Here is a 23,384-nt window from a genome sequence, read left to right as displayed (position 1 = left end):
TCTATGGCTTTCGGGGGTTAGTGGGACCAGTTTTTACCTCTAGCGGAGTTCGTCAAAAATAACAGCTATCAGTTGAGCATCCAGATGGTTCCATTCGAGGCCTTATATGGGAGGCGATATCGTTCACTGATTGGGTGGGTTGAGCCCGGAGAGGCTATGTTGTTGGGCACTGATTTGGTTTGTGATATTATAAAGAAGGTTAAGGTGATTCAGGAGCGGCTTTGTACAACTTAATCCAAGCGAAAGAGGTATGTGGACCGAAAGGTTCGAGATGTGGCTTACATGGTGGGTGAGAAGGTTCTTCTACGAGTGTCGTATGTGAAGGGCGTGATGCGGTTTGGGAAGAATGGCAAGTTGAGCCAGAGATTAATTGGCCTTTTGAGATCTTAGAGAGGGTTGGGAAGTTGCTTATAGGCTTGCATTGCCTCCTAGCCTAGCAGGGGTACATCCAGTATTTTACGTTTCCATTCTTCGAAGTGCCACGAGGATAGATTATATGTTTTGGACGTCAGCACGGTTTAACTCGAAGAGAATTTGACCTATGAGGAAGAGCTGGTAGTTATTCTAGACCGACAGGTTTGAAAGTTGAGATCTAAGACTTTCCTTCTGTAAAAATGAAATGGAGAGGTCAGCCAATTGAGGAGGCTACATGGGAGTCCGAGTCCGACATGAAAAATAGATACCCCCACCTTTTTACTAGCCCAAAGACTTTTTATGTCCGTTCGAGGACGAATGTTGCTTTTAGAGGTGGAGAATGTGATGACTCTATAGGTCGTTTTTAGTACTAGCCTTAATTTTTGTGTTTCGAGACCTTTCTTAGCTTCATTTAATATTTCTTGATTTGAGTGTGTGGTTCGTGTCGCTTTTCAGAAAGCTTTTGTGTAAAATTTGAGGAAAAGTGATTTTTGACTTAAAATAAGGTTTGGGTTTACCATGGTCAATATTTTTGATAAAAGGCCCCGGATCAGTATTTTGACAATTACGGTAGGTTTGTATGATATTTTTTGTACGCATGTTTGGTTGGGGTCCCGGGTGACCGAGTGTATTTTGGCAAATTGTGTGAAAGATTGTGAAAATGAGTTTTCAAGTTGAAATCTTAAGTTTTTATGATTGATTCTTATTATTTGATGTTATTTTGATGATTTGAGTTAACGAGAGAGTTTATATAATGTGATTACACTTTTATGCATGTTTGTTTGGAGTTCGGAGGGCTCAGGTGAGTTTTAGACGAGTTTTGGTTGAAATTGGAATTGTTGGTGCTAGACTGTTGCTGGTGTAGCCTTTAGATCTCACATTTGCGAGGTCTGGCTTACATTTACGAGCAGCTCTTTGGTGATCAAAGGATCGCATTTGCGATGATGCTGGGATTGGAGAACTTTGCATTTGTGAAGAAGGAGCCGCATTTACAAAGGCTGGGAAATCGCAAATGTGGCTGGAGTCTCGCATTTGCGACTCTAACAGCTTAGGGAGAAGTTTCGCATTTGCGGAGGGATGGACCTTCGCAAATGCGAAAGATTTTTTGCATTTGCGATACTTCTGACGCTCAGACACTGATCACAATTGCGATTAGTGGTTCATAATTGCGATACCTGCAGCTGGGTAAAAGATAAAAATGTCAGGACTTTGCTCATTTTACACCATTTTCCAACCATAAACTCTATAGAAGCGATTTTCTTGAGAGCTTTTCTCCTCAAAATCATTCGTAAGTAACTTTAATTTGTTTTCCATTATTCCAAAATACCTTTTCATGAATTTTAAAATCAAATCTATGAATCTTATGGTAGAAATTAGGGGTTTGGGGTATAATTTAGGGACATTATGAAATTGGGATATGGACCTCAAATTAAGGTCGAATTTTGAAACAAATCACATGACCGGGCTTGGGGTTAAATGGATAATTGAGATTTGGTCCGAATCTCAGATTTTGACCAAGCGAGAGCAGGGTTGACTTTTGTTGACTTTTTTAGTTTAGCTAAATATAGGACTTTTTTCATTCGTGGATAATTTTTAAAGCTTATTTTGGATTATTTGATGAATAATCGGCTAGATCCGGTTGGTTTGGAGGCTTGTTCAAAAGGAAAATTCGTGGTTGATTATTGATTTGATAGGTAAGTGTCATATTTAACTTTGACAGAGGGAATTAGGACTGTTGGTCTATTTACCACGTGAATTATTTGTTGGGGATGATATATATATATATATATATATATATATATATATATATATATATATACGGTGACGAGTGTATATGCATTGTCATGGGTTTAAGCACGCGGATTGGGCTATTTACCTTTATGTTGTTATTTATTCCATGTTATATCTCGTTACATGCTTTGATAAATATCCTTACTTGTTATTCATGTCTTACTTGCTATCTGTCATTTAATTGTTATATGCTTCGATTTATTCATTTATCGCTCAATATCTGCTTACCTGCTATATGTTCCTACATGTATTAATTGTATATCTGCATTGTCTCTTGTCTTTACTTGCTTTTATTTCCTTTATCTTACTTGTTGCACTTTATTATGTGTTATCCGATTGTGTGAGTGCTTTAGCTACTCTTGTATTAATAAATTATCGAGGTTTGTGAATATGAGGTATTAGTTATTCTCTTTTGGTACTGGTAGCTCCTTGATGTTTTATACGCTTAGTTTCTTTTGTGCTGAGATTACGAAATTTGGTTGTGTTGAGTTGTTTATGTTAGTGAGTTGATATTGGGAAGGGGTTACACGCCGCAACAGTATTGGAATGAATTGATAATGGGAACGGGTTGTATGTCGCAACAGATATTGATATAATATTGGGATCGAATTACGCTGCAACAAATATTGGATTTATATTGTGCGACAGAGTATGATGTGTTGTAACTGCTTATAGCTGGGATGTTCTATTTATGTACTGTGATATAAGGTCATGAGTTGATATTATTCTGGGGCCCACTGTTAGTTGACCTTCTAGTCCTGTTATTATGAGTTTATTTGCTTTCCCTATATTTTTGTTCTTTTATTATTATTTGTACAGGTTATAGTGAGCATCTTATCATATCCTAGTCACTACTTCGTCGATGTTAGACCCAACACTTACAGAGTACATGAGGTTGATTGGACTCATACTATACTTATGCACTTCTTGTGCAGATTCAGGTGTTGGTCCTAGCGACGCGTAGGGGTGATTGCTCGGATCCGACTTCTTCAGGAGATTTGAGATAGAGTTGCACGGCGTTCGTAGTCCCTGAAATCTCCTTCTATCTTGTTTTACTGTTTATCTAGTTTCAGACAATTATATTTCATTTCTGACCACGTTTGTAATATTCTAGATAGTCATGTACTTGTGACTCCAGATTTTTGGGCTTAGTATAGACTGCGTTACTTATGTAATTATTTCACGTATTTCAGAGTTAATCAGTCGTTAATTATTACTATTTTGCATTTAAACTGTTAAAAAATGGTTAGTTCTTTAGCTAACGTTAGTTTGCCTGGCAAGTGAATGTTAGGCGCCATCACGGCCCCGTGGTTGGGATTTCAGGTCGTGACAGCACCATTAATTTTATGTAAATTATCTCAAGCCAAGACGACCAAGAGTTTGCAATCAGCCTGTTCAGTTAGCTTTGGATCGATTTGGTTTGAGCAACTATATGAAACAAGTGCAAAAAGGAGGGAAAATATCTAAAAAGACAATTAGATCTAAGAGAAGCAACCTTTAAAGCTTTTCCTATATGAAAACATAGGACATAAGAGGAAGCTTAGACCAATTAGATAGTATAAAAGAGTTTGAAATTACGGCACCAATGAATGTCAGAAAGAGTGAAATAAAAAACCTTGATAGGTACTATATATTTGAAAATTCAAGTAGTGGAAATAAAATCATGACAAAGGGAAAAGAATTGGGTGAATTACTATGAAGCGATTTTGAACTCAGTCCATAAAGAGCCAAAGAGCCTTCAGATCTTGCTATAAACAAGTACACCAATCGGTTGCTTGTGCTGCTGGGTGCCCTCTTGGGCTTCATAATAATTATCTGAAAAAGATGAACTAATTACAGTGTCTTAGCCTAGGGTGGATGGGCGCACGTGCACCGCAAACCACCACATGGATCCGCCACTGGTCCCAACTTGTCATTTTTAATGCATTCCTCCTATCTCAATTTATGTCTATCCATTTATCTATAAAATTATTAAAAGATGTAAAAATATTCCTACTTTTTATTTGGAGCACAAATAGTCCTCATTGTTTGCCAAAGCAGTGCATTTTTTTTCTCTACCCAACGGGCAGTAACTTTTTAACCGGAGAGAGCTGCTGGTCGTGATGTTTTACCCCACTAAACCCCATATCTGTTTTGATTGTTTCTTTAGAGTGGGAAAGTTATTTCTGAAGTTGTACGTCATAATTGATGTTACAGTCAAACCTCTATATAACAGTTATCCTCTGTAATAGCACTTTACTATAACGGTCAAATTTTCTTTGGAACTAATTTTTTATATTATATTATAATATATATTCTTTATAATAGTACTTCATTATAGTAGCCATAAGTTTTGGAATAAATAAGACTGATATAGAGAGGTTTACTGTATATTGCAGCCTCAATAATCCTTTTATTTGTTCTTTCTTATGAATTACCTGCCGTTTTAACAGTTCAGGTCTTACTCAACAAGCATCATGGATTGCACGCAGTCATCAACAAATTTGCTTCCTTTTGAAACACTCAGGTCTTCACTGAGCACATGAATTCGACATCATCCATCCATTATGGGATTTCTAGTTTACCTTAAGTTTTACATTTTTGAATGAATAATCATATTTAACATTGCCTCTGGAACTATTCATTAGTCTCAACAAGCATCATACTCTTAGTAGCAGTTAGAGGATACTCCATTATGCTTCATTAAGACAACTTGTATGTGATTCATTCTACTCACCTGGAATAACAGATCTTTTTATTCTTTACTATTTTTTAAAAATATTCTTTACTATGCCGCAATAGTTGATGCTCAGTAATCGAGGTAGAAGTACCTCGCTAATTAAAGCATGATTTCGACCTCTAGTTCCAGGGATTTGGTTTTTATTTACTTTGTTTTACAGCATCAAGTCTGTGCAAATGAGATAGTTTCTTTGCATAAATGACTATATACAAAGAGTAAGACACCAGAGCTAGGTCTCTCGAATCGGAAGAGAAGAGGCATAGACTAAAATATCATGTGACCGCAACCCATTAGCTGCTCTCAGTTAAAAAAAAAAAAAAAAAAAAAAAAAAAAAAAAACTCCCGCGGTCCCAACTTATGAGACACCGTTTGACTAGGCATGAAGTTTAAGAAAGAAAGTTAAACGTTTGAAACTTGTGATTTAAAACAAGTCTTACATAATTGTATGGCTATAAATCATCTAGTCAAGGGTAAGAAGGGAACATACATGATATAAAGTGTTTCACCAATCTTTGAGCAATTCACCAGCTACGTCCTTATAGCTAACTTTCTTTTTCTTTTTAGGACTAGGATTAGCATCTGCCTCTGGTTTGTCGTCTTTTACAAGACTGTCCACACTATGGCTTGGCTTACCATCCAGCTGGGGTATCATATGCAATAACATAGCTTGGACTGGATCAACAGGGTCTTCCAGCTTACCACTGGCAATATTTGCACTTTCATATGAAGTTTCGTGAGCTTCGTCCAATCTTTCACGGCTCCTACTGCATTCAGAAGTGCCTTGTGGAAATGTTTCACCATGTGGTGACAATTCCAAATCATCTGCAACATCCTTATTCTGAATTCCTGAGCCATGCTCTCCAACATTTTCAGGACTTCCACGAGTCCCAGCAGCCCCTTCACTCTCATCATTATGAAGGTGCTCACCTGAAGTGGCACTTTCATCAGATTCATTTTCATGAATCTTAGCACGTCTATTTGTGGCCTTGCACCTAACTCTCCATGGCATGTTGATTGCTGGTTTTGCTTTTGCTGTAGCAGTACCAGTAGGTCTTAATCTATTTCTCTTTCTATCCCCCTTAGGTAGCGTGATGGCTTGGCACTGTTCTGAAAGTCCTTCTGCTTTGATTTGTACTCCGTGATTATCAGGGGAAGATGCTCTTTTGCACTTTACGGCTTTTCCTCTTACCTTATCATGTCTATTAAATCAGAGAAAACATCAGCACCGAGTAAATTGGCTAAACACAACAAAATGCCAGCAAAGGAAAAGGTCATGCATGCTTGAATTTACTAGCAGAAGTTTCTGCATTTCTAGCTTTCCTAGGAAAATAATTTTTATAGCAAAGCTAGTAAGTTCAAGTATGAGAAGATGAATATGTACAAATTATAGGACAAAAGATAGGTAATTTGGTTGCAGGAATCTCGTTGCTAGGACTGCATTTCTCAATTAATTGACTCTTTGTTATGGACATAAATATCCTCCATCCTTCTTCACTTTTGACACACAATTTCCAGGCACAAAATCCACCTATATTGGAAAAAGAATCCTACGTTGGATATACTATTCCATACTTTTCCATCAGATCCGAGAATAACTCGAATATTCAAGGATTTGTCTGTCATTCATCGTTATCAGGAGGAACATCCATCTATCTCATCCTTTATTGGGTGAATCATTCCTCCTATTTACTCAAATGTCATTTATTGTTATTCATTGTTACTGAATGCTACATTATTGCTCGTACTTTCTAGAACAGTTACTGCATGTTATTATCTCCATCTGACCGAACCCCTCTAATATTCATTGCACGCTTGAAAGCTTCATCTGTAGATATTATTGTTAACTAAGTTTAACCCCTAATTACATAAATTTAATTATTTGAACCAAGATCCGTACTTTTTGGTCAAACACAGGGCTCGTACTATCCACAGCTCAATATTACTTCCCAATAGTTGGTTCTTTAGCATACCAATTAAGTATTTTTCAATTCTCGCCCAAGTGCTAGTAAGACCCAACGTGGATTTTTCTATCGCCATACAATTACTTCTTCCTATTGGCAGATGCAATTACTGCTGCTTCTTATCAACATCAGCAGCAGCGGCATGCATATTATCTCTTAATAATCTTTACCAGCATTATACTATTATCATTATTATTATACTCTACTCTGTATATTATTATACTCTATTCCATATAAAGTCAAACACTATAATATAAAGTCTCATTCCTATCCAACGTATCAATTGCCTATTATACTAACATAATCTTTATTTTCATTATACTATTATCATTATAATTATACTCTACTCCGTATACAGTCAAACTATATCATATAAAATGTGAGGGGTCTCATTCTTACCTTTATACTTATCTGCCCATATTTTTCGCTTATCGACTGCCTATTTGACCAATTTTGGAGCTAAATTGGATTAAGATTAATTCATTTTCCAAAAACTAAAATATACATATCCAAAAACTGCATGACACATACTATACATCGGAATTTTACTTGCATAAGAAAGACGACAGGACATATTTTAGAATGGGAGAAGCGACAAACATTTTGGAAAGAAGAATCTTCCTACATGTTATTTAGTAGGTAACGGGTAGCATATCTGCATAACGAGCAAAGGAGCTTCCTTTATCAAAAAAGAAAAAAAAAATAACCAACCTAAGGAGCTTCCCTCAAGTATGGCTGTTGGCATATCCTCACCCCCACCCCCCACCCCCAAAAAAAAAAAAACACACACACACACACACGAATATGGAAGACAAAAATGAAGAGAAATAACTCCAATATTAAATACACCAACTCCTTACCATGATCTATAAGTAATACATGACTGACCTCTTCTCAGAGATTGACATTTGAAAATTGCTAGGCTTTAGGCTGTAACTATCCTCGTGTAACTTCCGGTCCTCTTTAAAGAAATCCTCCAACCAACTTGCCCTGACAACGTGCAGTTTTGTGTTGTACAAAACATGCTTCTCTGCCTCTGAGAAACTGAACTATGAAAGCTTAGGAAATTATCAAGAATAAAAAACGAGAGCATATTTCTTATCCTCATTCAGTAAAAGAAAAACATCATTTGTCATCAAAATGTATGCTGGCAGACACAAAATTACAAGGTTTTGAGTAAATTAGATATTGCATGATACTCTACATTTAGTTTATCAAGCGTCAACTTCTTCATTTCATTATTGAATCGGACTGAAGAGTAATTCATTTTTTATATGATATTTGGATACTTTGAAACTATATGAGAAATACCACAAGTTGCAGTTATTTTTTATTTTATTTTTATTGATAAGATAAGTAAATATTATTAAGGCAAGTACCAAGATGGTACTGCAAACAAACAAATTTACAACAATACAGAAATCACCATATAGAAATTAAGTACACTAATCTCGGTGCATCCAAAAAGTATAAAACATCATATAAATCTTCTATTATCCTCGCCTTACACCATTGAAATAGATTCTAAATAATTATACTTTACGACTGCTATTTGTTTCCTCTCTCCATCAAACACCTCCTATTCCTTTCCCACCATATACTCCATAAGATTAGGGGTGTCAAAGTCGGCCCAAACCCATTTGACCCGTCCAACCCGCCCAAGTTTTAATGGGTTGGGCATGAGATATATTAGTGATGGGCTGAGTTTGGTCACAACCCAACTAAAGCCATTTATTTTTCTAGCCCAAACCTGACCCGTGAATAATTTCTTCCATCCGATTTTTGTAGAACTCTTTTGTATCTTTTGCACAAATACATATTGTTGGGTATTTGAGAAACAGTTGCAGTGATCATATGTTTTTGTTTTTTACTTTCTTATTAGTAAGAAAACATCTGACACATGTTTAAGAAGTAAGAACATATGAATATAATTTTTAACTCACGAGACAGGAGTTACTTCTTTTTTTAAATATTTTTTTTATTGAAATAAAAAAAAATACTTTTTCTATAACATGAAAAGAAAGTACTCATTTTGCAAAAAAGAAAATATTTTTTCTACATCATAAAAGAAAGTACTCTTTTTATTGAAACAAAAGAAAATACTTTTTCTACAACATGAAAAGAAAGTGTTCATTTTGTGAAAAAGAAAAAAAAAATTCTACATCATGAAAATAAAGTACTTATTTCATTGAAATGAAAGAAAATATTTTTTCTACAGAAGATATCCATTTTGTTGAAATGAAAAAGAAAACACTCTATCTACAATATTAAAAGAATGTACTCTAAATAAATATTTCTATATAGGGTGGGGTGGGGGTCGCAGGTAGGGTGGGGGTTGGGGTGGTGGGAAGTGGGTAGGGTGGGTGGGAAGTTCTAATTTTATTACTTTTTTATTATTCTGATCTTAGAATTATAAGATGAAGAACTATCAAATAAAATTCTAAATGCAAATTGAGGAAAGAAATCATTTGGCATGAATTGACATTTATTCTCAAACATAAGTGTAACGATCCGACCGGTCGTTTTGAGCTTTTGCACTTTGCTCGCCAGTTCTCGGGCATGACTTGCCCCGTGTGGTGTATTATGACTTATTAAATCGTTGATGTTGGGTTTCAGATTAATCAAGATGAATTTGGAAGAACAGTCTCAGTTGAAAGCTTAAATTTGAAAGGTTTGACCAAGATTTGACTTTTTTGTATTTGATCTCGGATTGGAATTTTTATGGTTTGGTTAGCTCCGTTAGGTGATTTGGGACTTAGGAGCGTGATCGGAATGCATTTTGGAAGTCCGTGGAAGGTTTAGGCTTGAATTGGCGAAATTGAGATTTCAGCGTTTTCCGATTGATAGGTGAGATTATGATATCAGGGTCGGAATGGAATTCCGGAAATTGGAGTAGGTCCGTTGTGTTTTTTGTGATGTGTGTGCAAAATTTCAGGTCATTCGGACGAGGTTTGATAGACTTTTTGATCGAATTCGGAATTCGGAAGTTTTGGATTTCTTAGGCTTGAATCCGAGGGTGATTTTGATGTTTTGATGTTGTTTTGAGCGTTCCGAATGTTGGAACAAGTTTGAATTATGTTATGGGGTGTGTTGGCATGTTTGGTCGGGGTGCCATGAGGCTCGGATATGTTTTGGAAGATTTTGGCGTTTTGAGCATAAGCATGTAATGATCCAAAGGTCCATTTTTTGTTCAAGATATCGAAATTTGATTTTGAGACTTCCGGAATTTTGATAAAGAATTATAGGAGTGATCTGGAAAGTTTGGTCTAATTTCACCAAGTCGCGATTGGGTTTTTGACGCGAATCATGAGTTAATTGTTTAACGAGTGAAATGGATATCGCACTGAGCAAAGGAGCTCCGAATTGAGTTTCGATTGAAGGACTATGTTCGTATCATTATTTGTGACTCATAGGAACAAGAATCATCGAATTCCGAGTTCGTATGATGGAGTTAGAGTCTTTTTAGTGAAATTAAAGACTGCTGGTGCATCAGATCTGGTGTGCCCCTTTTAGCGACCAGATTGGACCTTTTAGCGACGGGAATTAAGCCTTTAGCGACCAGAATCGGATTTATTAAAGCTATTACGTTTTTTTAGCTCATTTTGACGTTTTTTTTGGTGAAAGAACACGGCTTGGGGCGATTTTTGAGCAAGAAATCATGGAAAATATTGAGGTAAGTCACTTGTGATCATTTCTACTCCATAATATTGAATTATCATCGAATAATCCAACTAGGTTACATGTTTTTGAGGTGTAAATTGGGGATTTGGACCTAGGGATTTGAAAATAAGATTTGGAGGCCGAATTGTTATCGGAATTTAGTAAATTTTGGTATGGTTGGACTCGTGATTGAATGGGTTGTCGGATTTTGTGAGTTTCGTCAGATTCCGAAACGTGGGCCCGGGGGGCCGGGTTTGAGCAATTTCGGGATTTTGATGTTAAATTGGATATTTTCGAGTGGACTTCGCTCCCTTAGCATATTTTAATGATTATGTACTGATTGTGGCTAGATTTGGAGCATCCGAAGGTCGATTCGCGCGGGCGAGGCATTGCGGGCTAGAGTTCGGACCGGATCGAGGTGAGTAATGATTGTAAATGATGTTCTGAGGGTTTGAAACCCCAGATTGCACATCGTTGTGCTATATTGAGGTGAGGCACACGCTTGATGACGAGCGTGGGGTCGTGCACTATTGGGGATTGTGACTTGGTCCGTCCCGATTGATGATTTTACCGCGTATTTGATTGAAAACTATTTGCTATCATCATTATTTGGGCTGAAAGCCATATTTGGGCCTAGTGCCAGCTATTTGAACCTTTCGGGGATTTTGTTGATATTTCCTCACTGTTTTAACTTTATACTTGAACTCAGTCATGTTATTTTCCACTGTTTTCAAAACTCAGCCATGTTTACTCTGCTTTAACACTTGAAATGATATTTTAAATAATATTTTGGGCTGAGCGTTATGTTTTACTGTTGCCCGAGTGGCTTATGTGATTTTTGACTGAGTAAGGTCGAGGGCCTGTATTGTAAGGATACTTTTGGGTCGGGTTGCACGCCGCAGCAGTGAGATACTGATTATAATAATGAGGCCGAGGGCCTAAGATTGTGCGCCACGAGGTGGCTTGATATTGATATGAGGCCGAGAGCCTGTTATGATGCCACGAGGTGGCTTGATATTGCGCTTGGGCCGTAAGGGGCCCCTCTTGGGGTCTGTACACCCCCAGTGAACGCTTGGGGGAACGCGGGTACCCATTGTGATGTGACATATAGCCCGAGGGGCTGATATTGTTCTATGTGATAGCCCGAGGGGCTGGTATTGTTCTATGTGATTGCCCGAGGGGCTGGTACCGTTCTATGTGATTGCCCGAGGAGCTGATATTGCTCTGAGATATGGCCCGAGGGGCGGAGTTGTTGACATTGTGCCCCAGGGGCGAACTTTTATGTGTTTATCTTTCATATTTACCTGTCATTTACCTGTTACACTATGGTATTTGTGCCCGAAGAGCGGATTTTTGTGCTTATCTGCACTAACTGTTTTGCATTCATTTGCGTAACTGTTGAAAAAATCATTTTCAAAGAAATTTAAACTGAACTAAGATGTTTTAAGAGATTTTTATAGTTTCACTGCTTTCTTACTGGTTTTTGAACTGCTTCTATACAGCATCTTGATATGTTTTACGTGATTTCTTACCATTCAGGCTTTAGTTATGATTATTACTCACTGAGTTGGAGTACTCACTTTGCTCCCTTCACCTTATGTCCAGATCCAGGTATTTATACACCCGGTAGCGGGTTTTGGCTGATCGGAGGCAGAATCATCGGAGTTTAGCAAGATAGCTGCCGGCGTTCGCAGCACTGCTTTTCTCTCTCTTCATTTCATTAGTCTGTATTTGTACACTTCAGACTTTCAGTTGTATTTATACCCTAGTAGATGCTCGTGACTTGTGACACCCCGGTTAGGGCTGTGTCGGGTTGTATTCCCGCTACTTATTATCATTAAATCATGTTTATACTGCTTTTATATTGTTTAACTGCTTTAAAAAGTGAATTGGGTTTAATTGGCTGGCCTTGTCTTCACGAGAGGCGCCATCACGACCGGGTTCGGGGTTAGGGTCGTGACAATAAGATAATTTTTATATATGCTTGTTTAAAAGTTGAGAATATTGCAAAGATTTTGGTCAATTTGGGTGAGTTGGGTTACAACCCATTGTTTAGCCCATCTTGACCCAAATTTGGGCAGGGTTGGACAATTACCCATTTTAATGAGTCAGTCCATCTTGACCAGCCCAAATACAGCCCATTTGCCACCCGTACATAAGATGCATAAAGGTGTTGCCTCCAAATTTCTTTCTGCAATCTTCTGTGCTTGCCAGCTTGATAATAAACTTTGCACAACTCTAGGCATCACACAGTGCACTCCAAATAAACATAACACGACAGCCCAGATCTGCCAGGCAAAACCACAGTGAATCAGAATGTGATTTGTTGATTCTCTTCCCTCTCACATAGATAACACCTGCTATACATTAGAAATCCTCTCCTCTAAAGAAGATCTTGAGTTAGACAGGCATTTCTAGTAGCAACCCAGCCAAAGCATGCCATCTTTGATGGTTCTTCATTCTTCCAGATCATCTTCCAGGGCCATGCCTCCTTCCAATTATTCAAACTTAGCAAGCCACTTACTGTAAAAATTCCTTCATTGTTTGCCAGCCACACCTGTGAGTCATTCTTCGAACTGTCCAGTTTGAGAGGTTCTAAAATAGATAACAACTGACTGATCTCATCCATATCCCGATCATTAAAATCCCTTCTAAACTGAATATTCCAACCAGCTTCAGAGTAACACTCTGAAACCACACAATCTTTATGCACAGAGAGTTTATTTTTTTATTTTATTTTTATAAGGTCACAGAGAGATTATATAAAATAGGGAACTTATCTCTATGTCTCTCATCGCCTATCCATTTATCTACCCAGAATCTTATCCTTGCACCATTCTCTACCTCCAGCTTGACATTTGTATGAAAATCCCTCCATAACTTACTGGTGTTTTTCCCAATTGTCACTTTACTTGCTTGTAGTACAGGATTTGGATTCCAGCCGTCCACTTTGCCAAATTTAGTGTTGATAACCTCCTTGCATAGCTCAACTTTATCCTCATTGTATCTCCAAAGCTGTTTATACATCAAGCTTTTATTATGCAATCTGAGATTCTTCTCTCCCATTCCTCCTCCTTTTTCTAGATACCATCACATCTTGCCATCTAGCTAAATGAAATTTCGTTTTTTTTTTAATTACCTTCCCATAAAAGCTGCTCCTCAATCTATTAACTTTCTTCTCACTTACTGGAATGGGAATAAGGGACATTAAGTTGGCATGCCATCAAGAACACTACTCACAAGTGTAAGCCTACCCCCAGAAGATAAATATTTCTTCTTCAGGTGAGATAATTTTTTCTCGCACCTATCCAACACTTCTTGCCACAATGCTTGATCCCTCTGCTTAGCCCCTACAGGAAGACCGAGATAAACTGCAGGAAACCTATCAACCAGGCATCCCAAAATTCCAGCCACTTCTATATATTCATCAGAATATACAGCATAAACATTACTCTTTGACAGATTAACTTTCAGTCCTGAGATAGCTTCAAAGGCTAGTAAAATTACCCTCAAATGAAAATTTTGATCTCTAACCGCCTCACACATCACCAAAGTATCATATGCATAAAGGATATGCGAAACTTCCACCTTGTTATTCCCATGTCCTTCAATACTGAACCCTCTTATCCAACCCCTTTCCTCTGCCCTTTTGAGCATATGACTGAAAGCCTCCATAACCATCACAAATAGATATGGAGACAAAGGATCATTCTTGTCTCGAACCCCTTTGAGACTGGAAAAAACCTTCAAGATTCCCATTAATTAGGACAGAAAATCTAACAGTCGAAATACAACTCAAGAGTCCACTGTCTCCATTACATTTGTCCCACAAAATTCATTTGTTTCATAATTCCCATCAGAAATGACCAACTAACATGATCATATGCCTTTTCCAAATCTAACTTACACATTACTCCAGCTTTCCTGTTCATTAAATAATGGTCCACACACTCAATTGCCACCAATGTTGCATCAATGATTTGTCTCCCCTTGATGATTGCATTCTGATTATTAGAGATAAGCTTGTCAATAACCTTCTTTAATCTTTCTGTTAATGTCTTAGAAATAATTTTGTAAATACTTTCCAGTAGAATTATTGGCCTGTAATCTTTAACTTCTTCAGCACCTATCTTCTTAGGAATCAAAGATACGAAAGTAGCGTTAAAGCTCTTTCCGGAAGTACATTTTGATAGAACCAGTCAATGACTTTTATCACATCCACCTTGACTATCCTCCAACGTTTTTTGAAGAAAGATATGTTAAACCCATCACGACCAGGTGCTTTATCTCCTTCAAGTTGTTTAACTGCTGCCTCCACTTCTTTCAATTGAGAAAGATCTTTGCAGCCAGTTCTTTTCTTCCTTTGTAAGTTTTGCTATTTCTTTTATCTCCCAATCAGGCCTCCACTGCTCCTTTTCTGAAAAAAGATCTTCATAAAAAGCCAGGATATGATTCTTATTTCATTACCATCTTCAACCAACCTGCCCCCAATCTGTAACTTCTCAACGGTATTAAATCTTTTATGTGCATTAGCCATCTTGTGAAAGAATTTTGTGTTTTTATCTCCCTTTTTCACCCATAGACATCTAGGCTTTTGTCTCCAAGATGTTTCTTCACCTTTTGCAATTTCCTCCAACTCCTTGTAGATACTTTCTTTTTCAGCTTTTAACTCAGCAACATCTTGTACGCCAAACTTTTGATGGTCCAGCTTCTCCAATCTTCCAAGTGCTTTCTTTCCTGTCTTCATCTCTTCCGAATACTTATTCCATTTCTTAATATCCTCTTTCAGCAACTTAAGGTTTTTAGTAAATGCTGAATCTGGTCTTCCTCTTACCTCATAAGAACTCCACCATTGTTCCACTAGTTCCAAAAAATTCTCCACATCCAGCCACATATTTGAATTTGAAGTTTTTTAGCAAATGTTGAATCTGGCCTTCCTTTTACCTCATAAGAACTCCACCATTGTTCCACAAATTCTCCACATCCAGCCACATGTTTTCGAATTTGAAGTAGCCCTTTCCATTATTCCAGTTACCACACTCAAGTATGATTGGATAGGTCTTGGGAGTATTCTCTGTTTAATGAAATTGAAATGTGCATCCCACTCATCATTAGCTAAGGATCTATCAATTCTAGAAACGCAACTATTATTATTTCCTCTAAACCAAGTGGATTGGCCTCCATGTAATGGCATATCTATAAGAGATAAATCTTCAACAAATTTAGCAAAATCTCTCATAGACCTTGTATTTCTAGCCCTTCCCTTCCTCTCATCACTCAATCTAACAACTTTAAAGTCTCCACCTATAGCCATGGCATTGAAGCCAATCCACTTATATCAGCAAGTTCTCTCCACAACTCCTTCCTGCCCCTTCTATCACATGGTCCATAGACCCCACTAACAAGACCTCTAAAACCAATATTGACTTCTTCCAGAAAAACTGAGACTGAATGCTTCCCCAAGTAACTCATCAAAGCATCTCCATCTCCTCTTAACCTAGAACATAATACTTCCCCCACTTCGACCTTGAGCTTCTATAGACCTCCATTCAACCCATCTGTTACCACCAATTTCTCTAATATGTGAGTTATTAACTTTTTTAATCTCTGTCTCCACAAAACACAAGACATCAACTTTCCAATCCCTCACCAGCATTCTTACGATCCTCCTCTTTTCTTTATCATTCAGACCCTTGATGTTCCAGCATATAATATTCATCTTCATTTTGTGTAACAAATCAAATCCCTACCCTTGTTCATGTTTCTACATCCTCAACCCCATATTGAATTCCAATAATTTGAGTTCTCTTTCAGATCTACTAGGGGATGGATTACTACTCGAGCTCTCTTTTTTCTTCACTTTGCTCTTTTCTATATGCATCAAGAGCTCTAAAAAAATTTCCTCATCTTGGTCACCTTTTACCCCTAGCTGTTCGCACAAGTTCACCATATTATGCCTCACCCAAATTGAAGCTTCCACCTGATTCAATCTGTCTTTCAAATCCACACCACCTTCTTTTTTTTTTTTTTTTTTTTGAAAAGGTAACATATTTGTATATTAATATAAAGACTTCACTAAAATTGTGAAGTCACCCATAATTACAATGTAAGTGCCCATACAAAACTACACAAAAAAGGACACTTTTCACCCTTATTCTTCTTACAATGAATCTAGGGCATCTAAAATGGATACGCTATCCTCCAAAAGTTTTCCTTTACACCAAAAATAAAAAAGAGCTAAACATTTTATCTTTATCTTCGGGATGTTGTTGGACTTCTCTTCGAAACATCTTTGATTTCTCTCTTCCCAGACTGTCCACCATATACAAGTTGGGACAATTCTCCATCTCTCTTTATCTCTCGAAAGTGTGCCCTCTTTATTCCAGCTAGCTAGAATATCAAGAATTCTTCCCGGCATTGCCCATGGAATTCCCCTTAGACTCCCCTTAGACTGATGAAAATTCTCCATATCTGTATAGTGAAGCATCTACTTCGTATTCAGATATCCTTCATACCACAGAAGCATTAAAATATCCCCACGTGCATCTACTTCGTATTCAGATATCAATTCCTCTTTACTATTATCCGCTGAAACATCATAGTATTTTAGTAATTCATCGTCATCATCAACTACGATCAGCTTTGTTCCCATAATTTCCATATTATCATCTTCAGTAATCATATCGTCCTCTGACTACTCGCTGACTAGTTGACCTAAATTCTCTTCCTCCAATTTCTTTGCTTCTTCATCGCTATAATGCACATCCTCAAGATTTTCGATTATTTGTTCCTGACATTTTTGAAGATGAAATTTCTCGAGAGCCACTATCTCGATATCCACGGGGTCTTTATTTGGTAAAGATCGTAAGCCACAATCGTAACTCTGATTATAATGAAGGGCAGAACTTGGGTCCACCTGATTATAAGGACTGTGCCTATTATCCTTTTTTATTGTCCATACTAAGGTCCCTTTATCTGTTGACTTGGCCTTTGGGCCTTTTTCTATTCATATTAGCACTTGGCCCAACTCCCTCCGCTTCATTACCCATAACCTGAGGCCTTTGAAAGTTCTTTTTTAATTCAACTTATTATTAAGGATGTGCATGTGTATCGTACACGTCCCCAATTTTGAAGTTCCGCCTTCCCCGGGACTCTGCTCCACCATCTCTCTTTTTCCAATGAATTATTGCGTTACTAATCCCGATTTCACGCGAAACTCTTCAATTTTCCGGCCACTTTTCTCCACCCAAACTGTAGATTCTACCCACACCGGAACCGTGAAAGTAAGATCTTCCACTATGAATTTTAGATTTGCCGGAAATTTATTTCCGGAGAATCGAACACAAACTCTTACCCATCTCATATGTGTTCTAAATCTAGAATAATCATCAACTTCCAAATACCCCCCAAGTCGATCTCCAATTTTCCTGAATAAACTCTCAGACCACAAGTAAATCGGCAAGCCTACCAATTTGACCCACAAATGATTAGGTCGGAATTTTTCACGATAACAGTTGCAAATCGGTGACCACCATTCCAATCTCAGTTCTAAATTCTTAAAGAACCAATTTTCCTTCTTGATCCTTTCCGCCTCAGAGGCTCAGATCTTGAAGGACACTCAAATAATAAAAACCATCCATGTAGCTCCTTTACAAAGACTCCAGCAGGAATCTGCTATTTTCTACAAACTCATTCTGAGACTTCATATTTGATGGGAGCCACAGTTGTATTGTCCCCGAAATAGCCAATTAAAAAGCTATGCAGATTATTACACCCTTGACTTGATCGAGCTTTTGTCTATTATGAATTGATTTCCTTCAGCACCTTCTTTTTCTACTGCTTTGACATCATTTTTGGGCCAACCCTTAATCTGTGTAACTTGAGCAAACTTCCTTTTGCCTTGTATCTTATCATTACTTTGGTCATTGTAGATTCCCCCCCTTTTCGATGAATCTAAGGATCTTTTCTGTAAAATCATCCCAACCCAGATTTTCTCCTATTTCCGGGATAATATTAATAGATATTTTCCTCCGCTTATAAGAAACAACTCTGACGTATCTACCATATACGCTAAAGTTCAGGTATAAAATATGAATATAGTTGACTATTAAACTCCCATTTTCGGCAGGTTTTACTATTCTCCTTCAATGCCAATTTAAGATACTTGCAAAGCTCCAGCAAACTGAATCTATCAAAGGAAGTCCTGCTCATAAAATTCTTTCTTCTCTCATTTAAATCATACCAGTTCCCTCTTATTTCCAGTATTCCGAAGGACTTGTTACCAGCCAAAAAGAAAGAATTCTTCTTCATATTATTTTGTTAGTTTCTAGGACAATCACATTTCTCGTCGTCCTATACTAGGCTTAAGTTACTCAACGACCACTAGTTGCAGTTATTCACAACTAAAAAAAAAAAAGCAATGGACAAAATCCGGACTCTAGCAGATTGTGATAAGCTATGAGTAAAAAAACCAATACGAAGCAAGGTGTTATCGTGAAGCCAAGCGCTTTAGAGAAGTGTCTACTTAAAATAATGACGAGGAAAGTGTTCCGCTAGAAAGTGGTCCGTTCTGTAGAGCTCAACTTAATATTGGCATTATTGTATTTTGGATGCTGAGATTAGTTATTCGATTGCAATTTCATATTTAGAATACCAAACTCATATATGTTTTAGTATTTTTTTAATTTTTGTAGATTGTGCACTTCACTTCAATAATATGTGCGCTTCATTCCTCACCATATGCTTTGAGTCCCGTGGATCTTATCCGTCTTTTGTGTTTTTTTTTGCTTTTAAAAACAAAGATCGCTAAATCTTAGCTAAGGCGGTTTTACCTATCGATTAAAATCCGTCATTAAGCCGGTTTAGCAAAAGATTTTACTGATTTAGCTACAGACTACATTCTTTTCCTTTTTTTTTAAGGTTGATCGCATTAACTTTGGAGAAGGGAAACTATCCAAAAAGCATAGGACAGTAACAAAAAGGTTAGTAAAGAAAGTGGAGAACATTTGACAACACCAAAAAAGAAAGTGAAACAATTTACTCTTTAGCGAAATTGGAGTAAAACCAGATCTATGAAATTAATGCCATAAATTAGTCCCAATATAAATACAGACATTCGACATAAAAAATATAAATAGACACAGACTTGTGTTCAAAAGAGGATAGGGGGTTGCCCAAATGGACTAGGGAAGGACACACAATTATATCTCATTCCTTTGTTCTCCCTGTAATGCAGGCAAGCTACTGTTTGCAGTTATTGGCATCTGGTGAAAAGAACTAATATAGCGCATTAGAGCTCTAAAAATTTCGTGAAAATCTTAAATGTATCGTATAACCTATAACCTGAACAAAACGATATGGAGGTTCAAGTCTCAACAAGTCTTACTACTGATCTGACTAGCACATACACAAAGAGGATAATAACTTAACCACTTTGCTCCAGTTTCCTATGGGAATATCAATAGACAGTCAACAGAAATATGCCTAATAATGGAGAAGTTTACATGAAATATTTCCAGCTGAACATTGTGTTATACCTTCACAATCAATATATCATTTGGGACGTGACAAAGCTACTCGATAATAAAAACAATGATCTTCAATCTTCATAGACAAGAATATTAGCCAACACAGTCTAACGGTTGCTGTAGATGGACCATATTTAACTAATGCTGCAGGTGGGTTATACTACCTTTATTGAACAACAACAACAACAACTATGCCTCAGTTCCAAACAAGTTGAGATTGGCTATATAAATCCTCCTCTATTTAAACTCAAATCATGTCATTATCATACTTAATAAAATAAAAACAATCAAGTCAGCATATAAATAATAGTAATAATAATAATACTAGAAGTTCTCTAACAACTAAAACCTAATCCCAACTAGTAGAAATCACCTATATGGAAATTTTTTTCCTTCCATTGTGCCCTATCTTTCACTAAGTCTACATTGATTCCAAGAATTTTTGGTCTTTCGAGATAACTTCCTTACATGTGATTTTAGGTCTATCCCATCCCCTTTTAACACCTACACTCATCATAGTTCACACCAACAGACCAGTCATCTGTAGGCCAATGTAGGACATGATCAAACCATCTCAAGCGGTTTTCTCTCATTTCATCCTCAATGCACCTTCTCGCAGATGTGATCATTTTTAATTTATCTAATCTTGCACCACCGCACATCTATCTCATCATCTGCGTTTGTGCAACACTTATCTTGTGGATATGTCGTACTTTAGCAGCCCAACATTCACTATCACAATTTCCCAAGAGAATTATTAGATATAAAATCTATTTTGCAACTTGAGATAAAATTACAAGTCACGAAGTCTACAAAATGGAAGAGGTTGGTAACCACTAGGATGCCGGTTTTGAAGTTTCAATATAAAAGGTGATCATCTTACTTTCTGAAAAATAAAATAGATTGGTAAATTACCTATTTAAAACTTCACTGAAATTTACATCAAAGTCTGGTAGAGACATGACCACCACATGGGTAACATGACAAAGATTGTCACCAACTTTCCCACCACCCACAGAAATTTCAACTTTCATCCTTCTCGTAGCGAGTTCCACTAAAGCCTTGCAATCTGAATATTTCCTGAAACACAAAGCAGAGCCATTAAGCCTCTACCAAATAACAACCACATCGACATACTGATACCCAAATACAGAATCTAATTCCACAATTAAACAGAAAAGATAGAAATTCTCACAAACACTGCTCTGGAATGAAAAAGCAAATGCAGCAACCATGAAATCGAGCCCATTTATCCTTGGGACAGTACTTTTTCTTGTAGTACTCAACAGTTTTGGAGTCTTCGGAGCGTTCTATGTCGCTCAAAAGCTGAATAAGAAAGACATAAAACGGACATAATCAAAGAAGATAGGCAGTCAGCTGCTTGATAAACAATTTACAGTAACTGCTCCTAATGCTGAAGCTATACGTATAATATTTTGTAGCAGATAATTATACCAAATTATACCTTTCTAATGTCTTTGACGCTGAGGTCAGAGTAGAAAGAATCACAATATTCATCCACTTCTGCTTCCAACTTTCTCTTTGTTGAATCAGAAAGGAAAAGAAAATACCTTCAGTAAGAGTCAAGAAAGAAAAGTCAAAGGAATCGCAGATCACATGGAACTCCAAATACAGGAAGAGAGAACAAGACGAGAAAAACTGAAATGCAAACTAACTTTGGCTGTAAAGGAAGGAGCCTCTTTTGCAGACAGCAATCAAAGAGCCAAGAGCAGTGAATAACATCTCCATGAAGTTTTGCAGCTTGAAACTTGATACCTGTTTTTACAAAAAGAATAATTCCTAGTAATGTATAGTGGAGCAAAGCTGATATGGGTTTTCACATGAACTTTTCTATCTCCACACACCAAATGTTTTCTAAAGCGAAAAGCGCAAAAAAAGCAACAAGCTCCATGAGGCTTGAGCGAAAGAGAGAAGTGAAGTGCACGCTTCTGTTTAGTGAAGTGCACAATTTACATGAAATTTGATAAAATATCAAACATCAATCAATTAAGTACAATAAAAGTTAAATTTCAACTAAAATAACTTATTTCAACATCAAATATACTAAATGTTGATACTAATGACTAATCTAACTCCTGAAAGTTGATATTCAAAGAGGTGACTGATTCTCGTTGGAATCAATTTATGCTCTATTGTTGAAGCACAAACTTCTCTAAAGAGCATGGCTTCACCAATGAAGCGATAACCGCTCGCTTCATCGCTTCAAGCAATAATGCAGTCGCTTTAAATAACGATGCATGCAGCTGGAAGGAGGGGGGTGGGGGAGAGAGAGAGAGAGAGAGAGAGAGAAACCTCTATTTTCAGCTGCTATACAGTGAGTAACTGAGTTATTCAAATTCATGGAGAAAGAACCCCCATGCTCGACCACCATTTTGTGCATGGAATCAAGTGTATGTGATGAAGGCACATTAGCAAAATCTGGTATCGTCAAGGATACCCATTATACTTAGGTGACAAATATTTCTTAAAATAATTTAAATATATGTTAGCATGTAATACGACTGACAGATAACATGCAATAAGCACATAGAGCTAAAAGTTGAGGCACAAAAGCTAATTCCCCCATCCATTCTTAAGGCAGAATAAACTTAAGAAACAACTGACAAAATTCTCTGTTCTATGATACAAACATCACGTATGATATGACCCATTGACCAGACTAAAGCAAAAAAAGGACCAAAATTACAAAGTACATCTTACAGTTAAAACTACAAGACAGCTTAGTAATGTATATTTTTGCTTTGACATCATAGATGAGGATACAGAACACCATGTTAGAGAACACTGACGTTTCACCCTTGATGTGAGACACGTCAGTCTGTACAAAATGAGAAGGAACTGCAGAAACATTCTTTTTCCCTCGTTTTCTTGACGACCTAATGGCCTTTGGTTCATGATCCTGCCCAACTCCATAATCTGCCTCCCTCTGCGTGGTACCATTGCTCGAATGTACCAGGTCAACAAATGCTGGGACAGGAATAACAAAACATTCTGCTATAAGTCGAACACGAGAATAGAATCAAGGAACATAATGCACCAGACAAAGTTGCAAAAATACACATCAAAAACCAATGTAACAAGACACTAACATTGCACATCAAGACACTCATGCCAAGGCTTTTCATATCTCACTCGATCAATACGTGGAAATCTCAAGCTGTATGGAGCAGCAAATACCTGGAAAGAACAGAAAATGAATTCTACTGATCAAACTTTCATCATCACGTTGGAGATATAGGCATACTGGAATAGATAGAGTGATGCGGATTTCAAGCGTCTCATAAATTGATC

The 23,384-nt window shown here is 37.2% G+C and overlaps 1 protein-coding gene across 2 annotated transcripts in view; it reads right to left on the bottom strand.

Moving 5' to 3' along the window:
• Positions 1-5,318: 5,318 nt before the first annotated feature.
• Positions 5,319-23,384, bottom strand: part of LOC104217038 (DNA ligase 4) — a 50,464-nt gene continuing 32,398 nt past the window's right edge. The window contains exons 19-27 of one of the 2 annotated variants that reach the window (XM_009767190.2): positions 23,183-23,270; positions 22,857-23,060; positions 22,386-22,511; positions 21,749-21,848; positions 21,538-21,643; positions 21,268-21,398; positions 20,988-21,152; positions 7,774-7,929; positions 5,319-6,123 (exon numbers count right to left, since the gene is read on the bottom strand). In XM_009767190.2, the coding sequence (XP_009765492.1) occupies positions 5,427-6,123; positions 7,774-7,929; positions 20,988-21,152; positions 21,268-21,398; positions 21,538-21,643; positions 21,749-21,848; positions 22,386-22,511; positions 22,857-23,060; positions 23,183-23,270 (1,773 nt within the window). In that variant the 3' untranslated portion in view covers positions 5,319-5,426. Of the gene's footprint in view, positions 6,124-7,745; positions 7,930-20,987; positions 21,153-21,267; positions 21,399-21,537; positions 21,644-21,748; positions 21,849-22,385; positions 22,512-22,856; positions 23,061-23,182; positions 23,271-23,384 lie in introns of both variants that reach the window. The other variant, XM_070163134.1, reaches the window with a different exon arrangement.

This window comes from Nicotiana sylvestris, chromosome 11, assembly GCF_000393655.2.
Source record: "Nicotiana sylvestris chromosome 11, ASM39365v2, whole genome shotgun sequence".
Taxonomy (NCBI): domain Eukaryota; kingdom Viridiplantae; phylum Streptophyta; class Magnoliopsida; order Solanales; family Solanaceae; genus Nicotiana; species Nicotiana sylvestris.
This window is presented reverse-complemented; position numbering and strand designations above follow the sequence as displayed.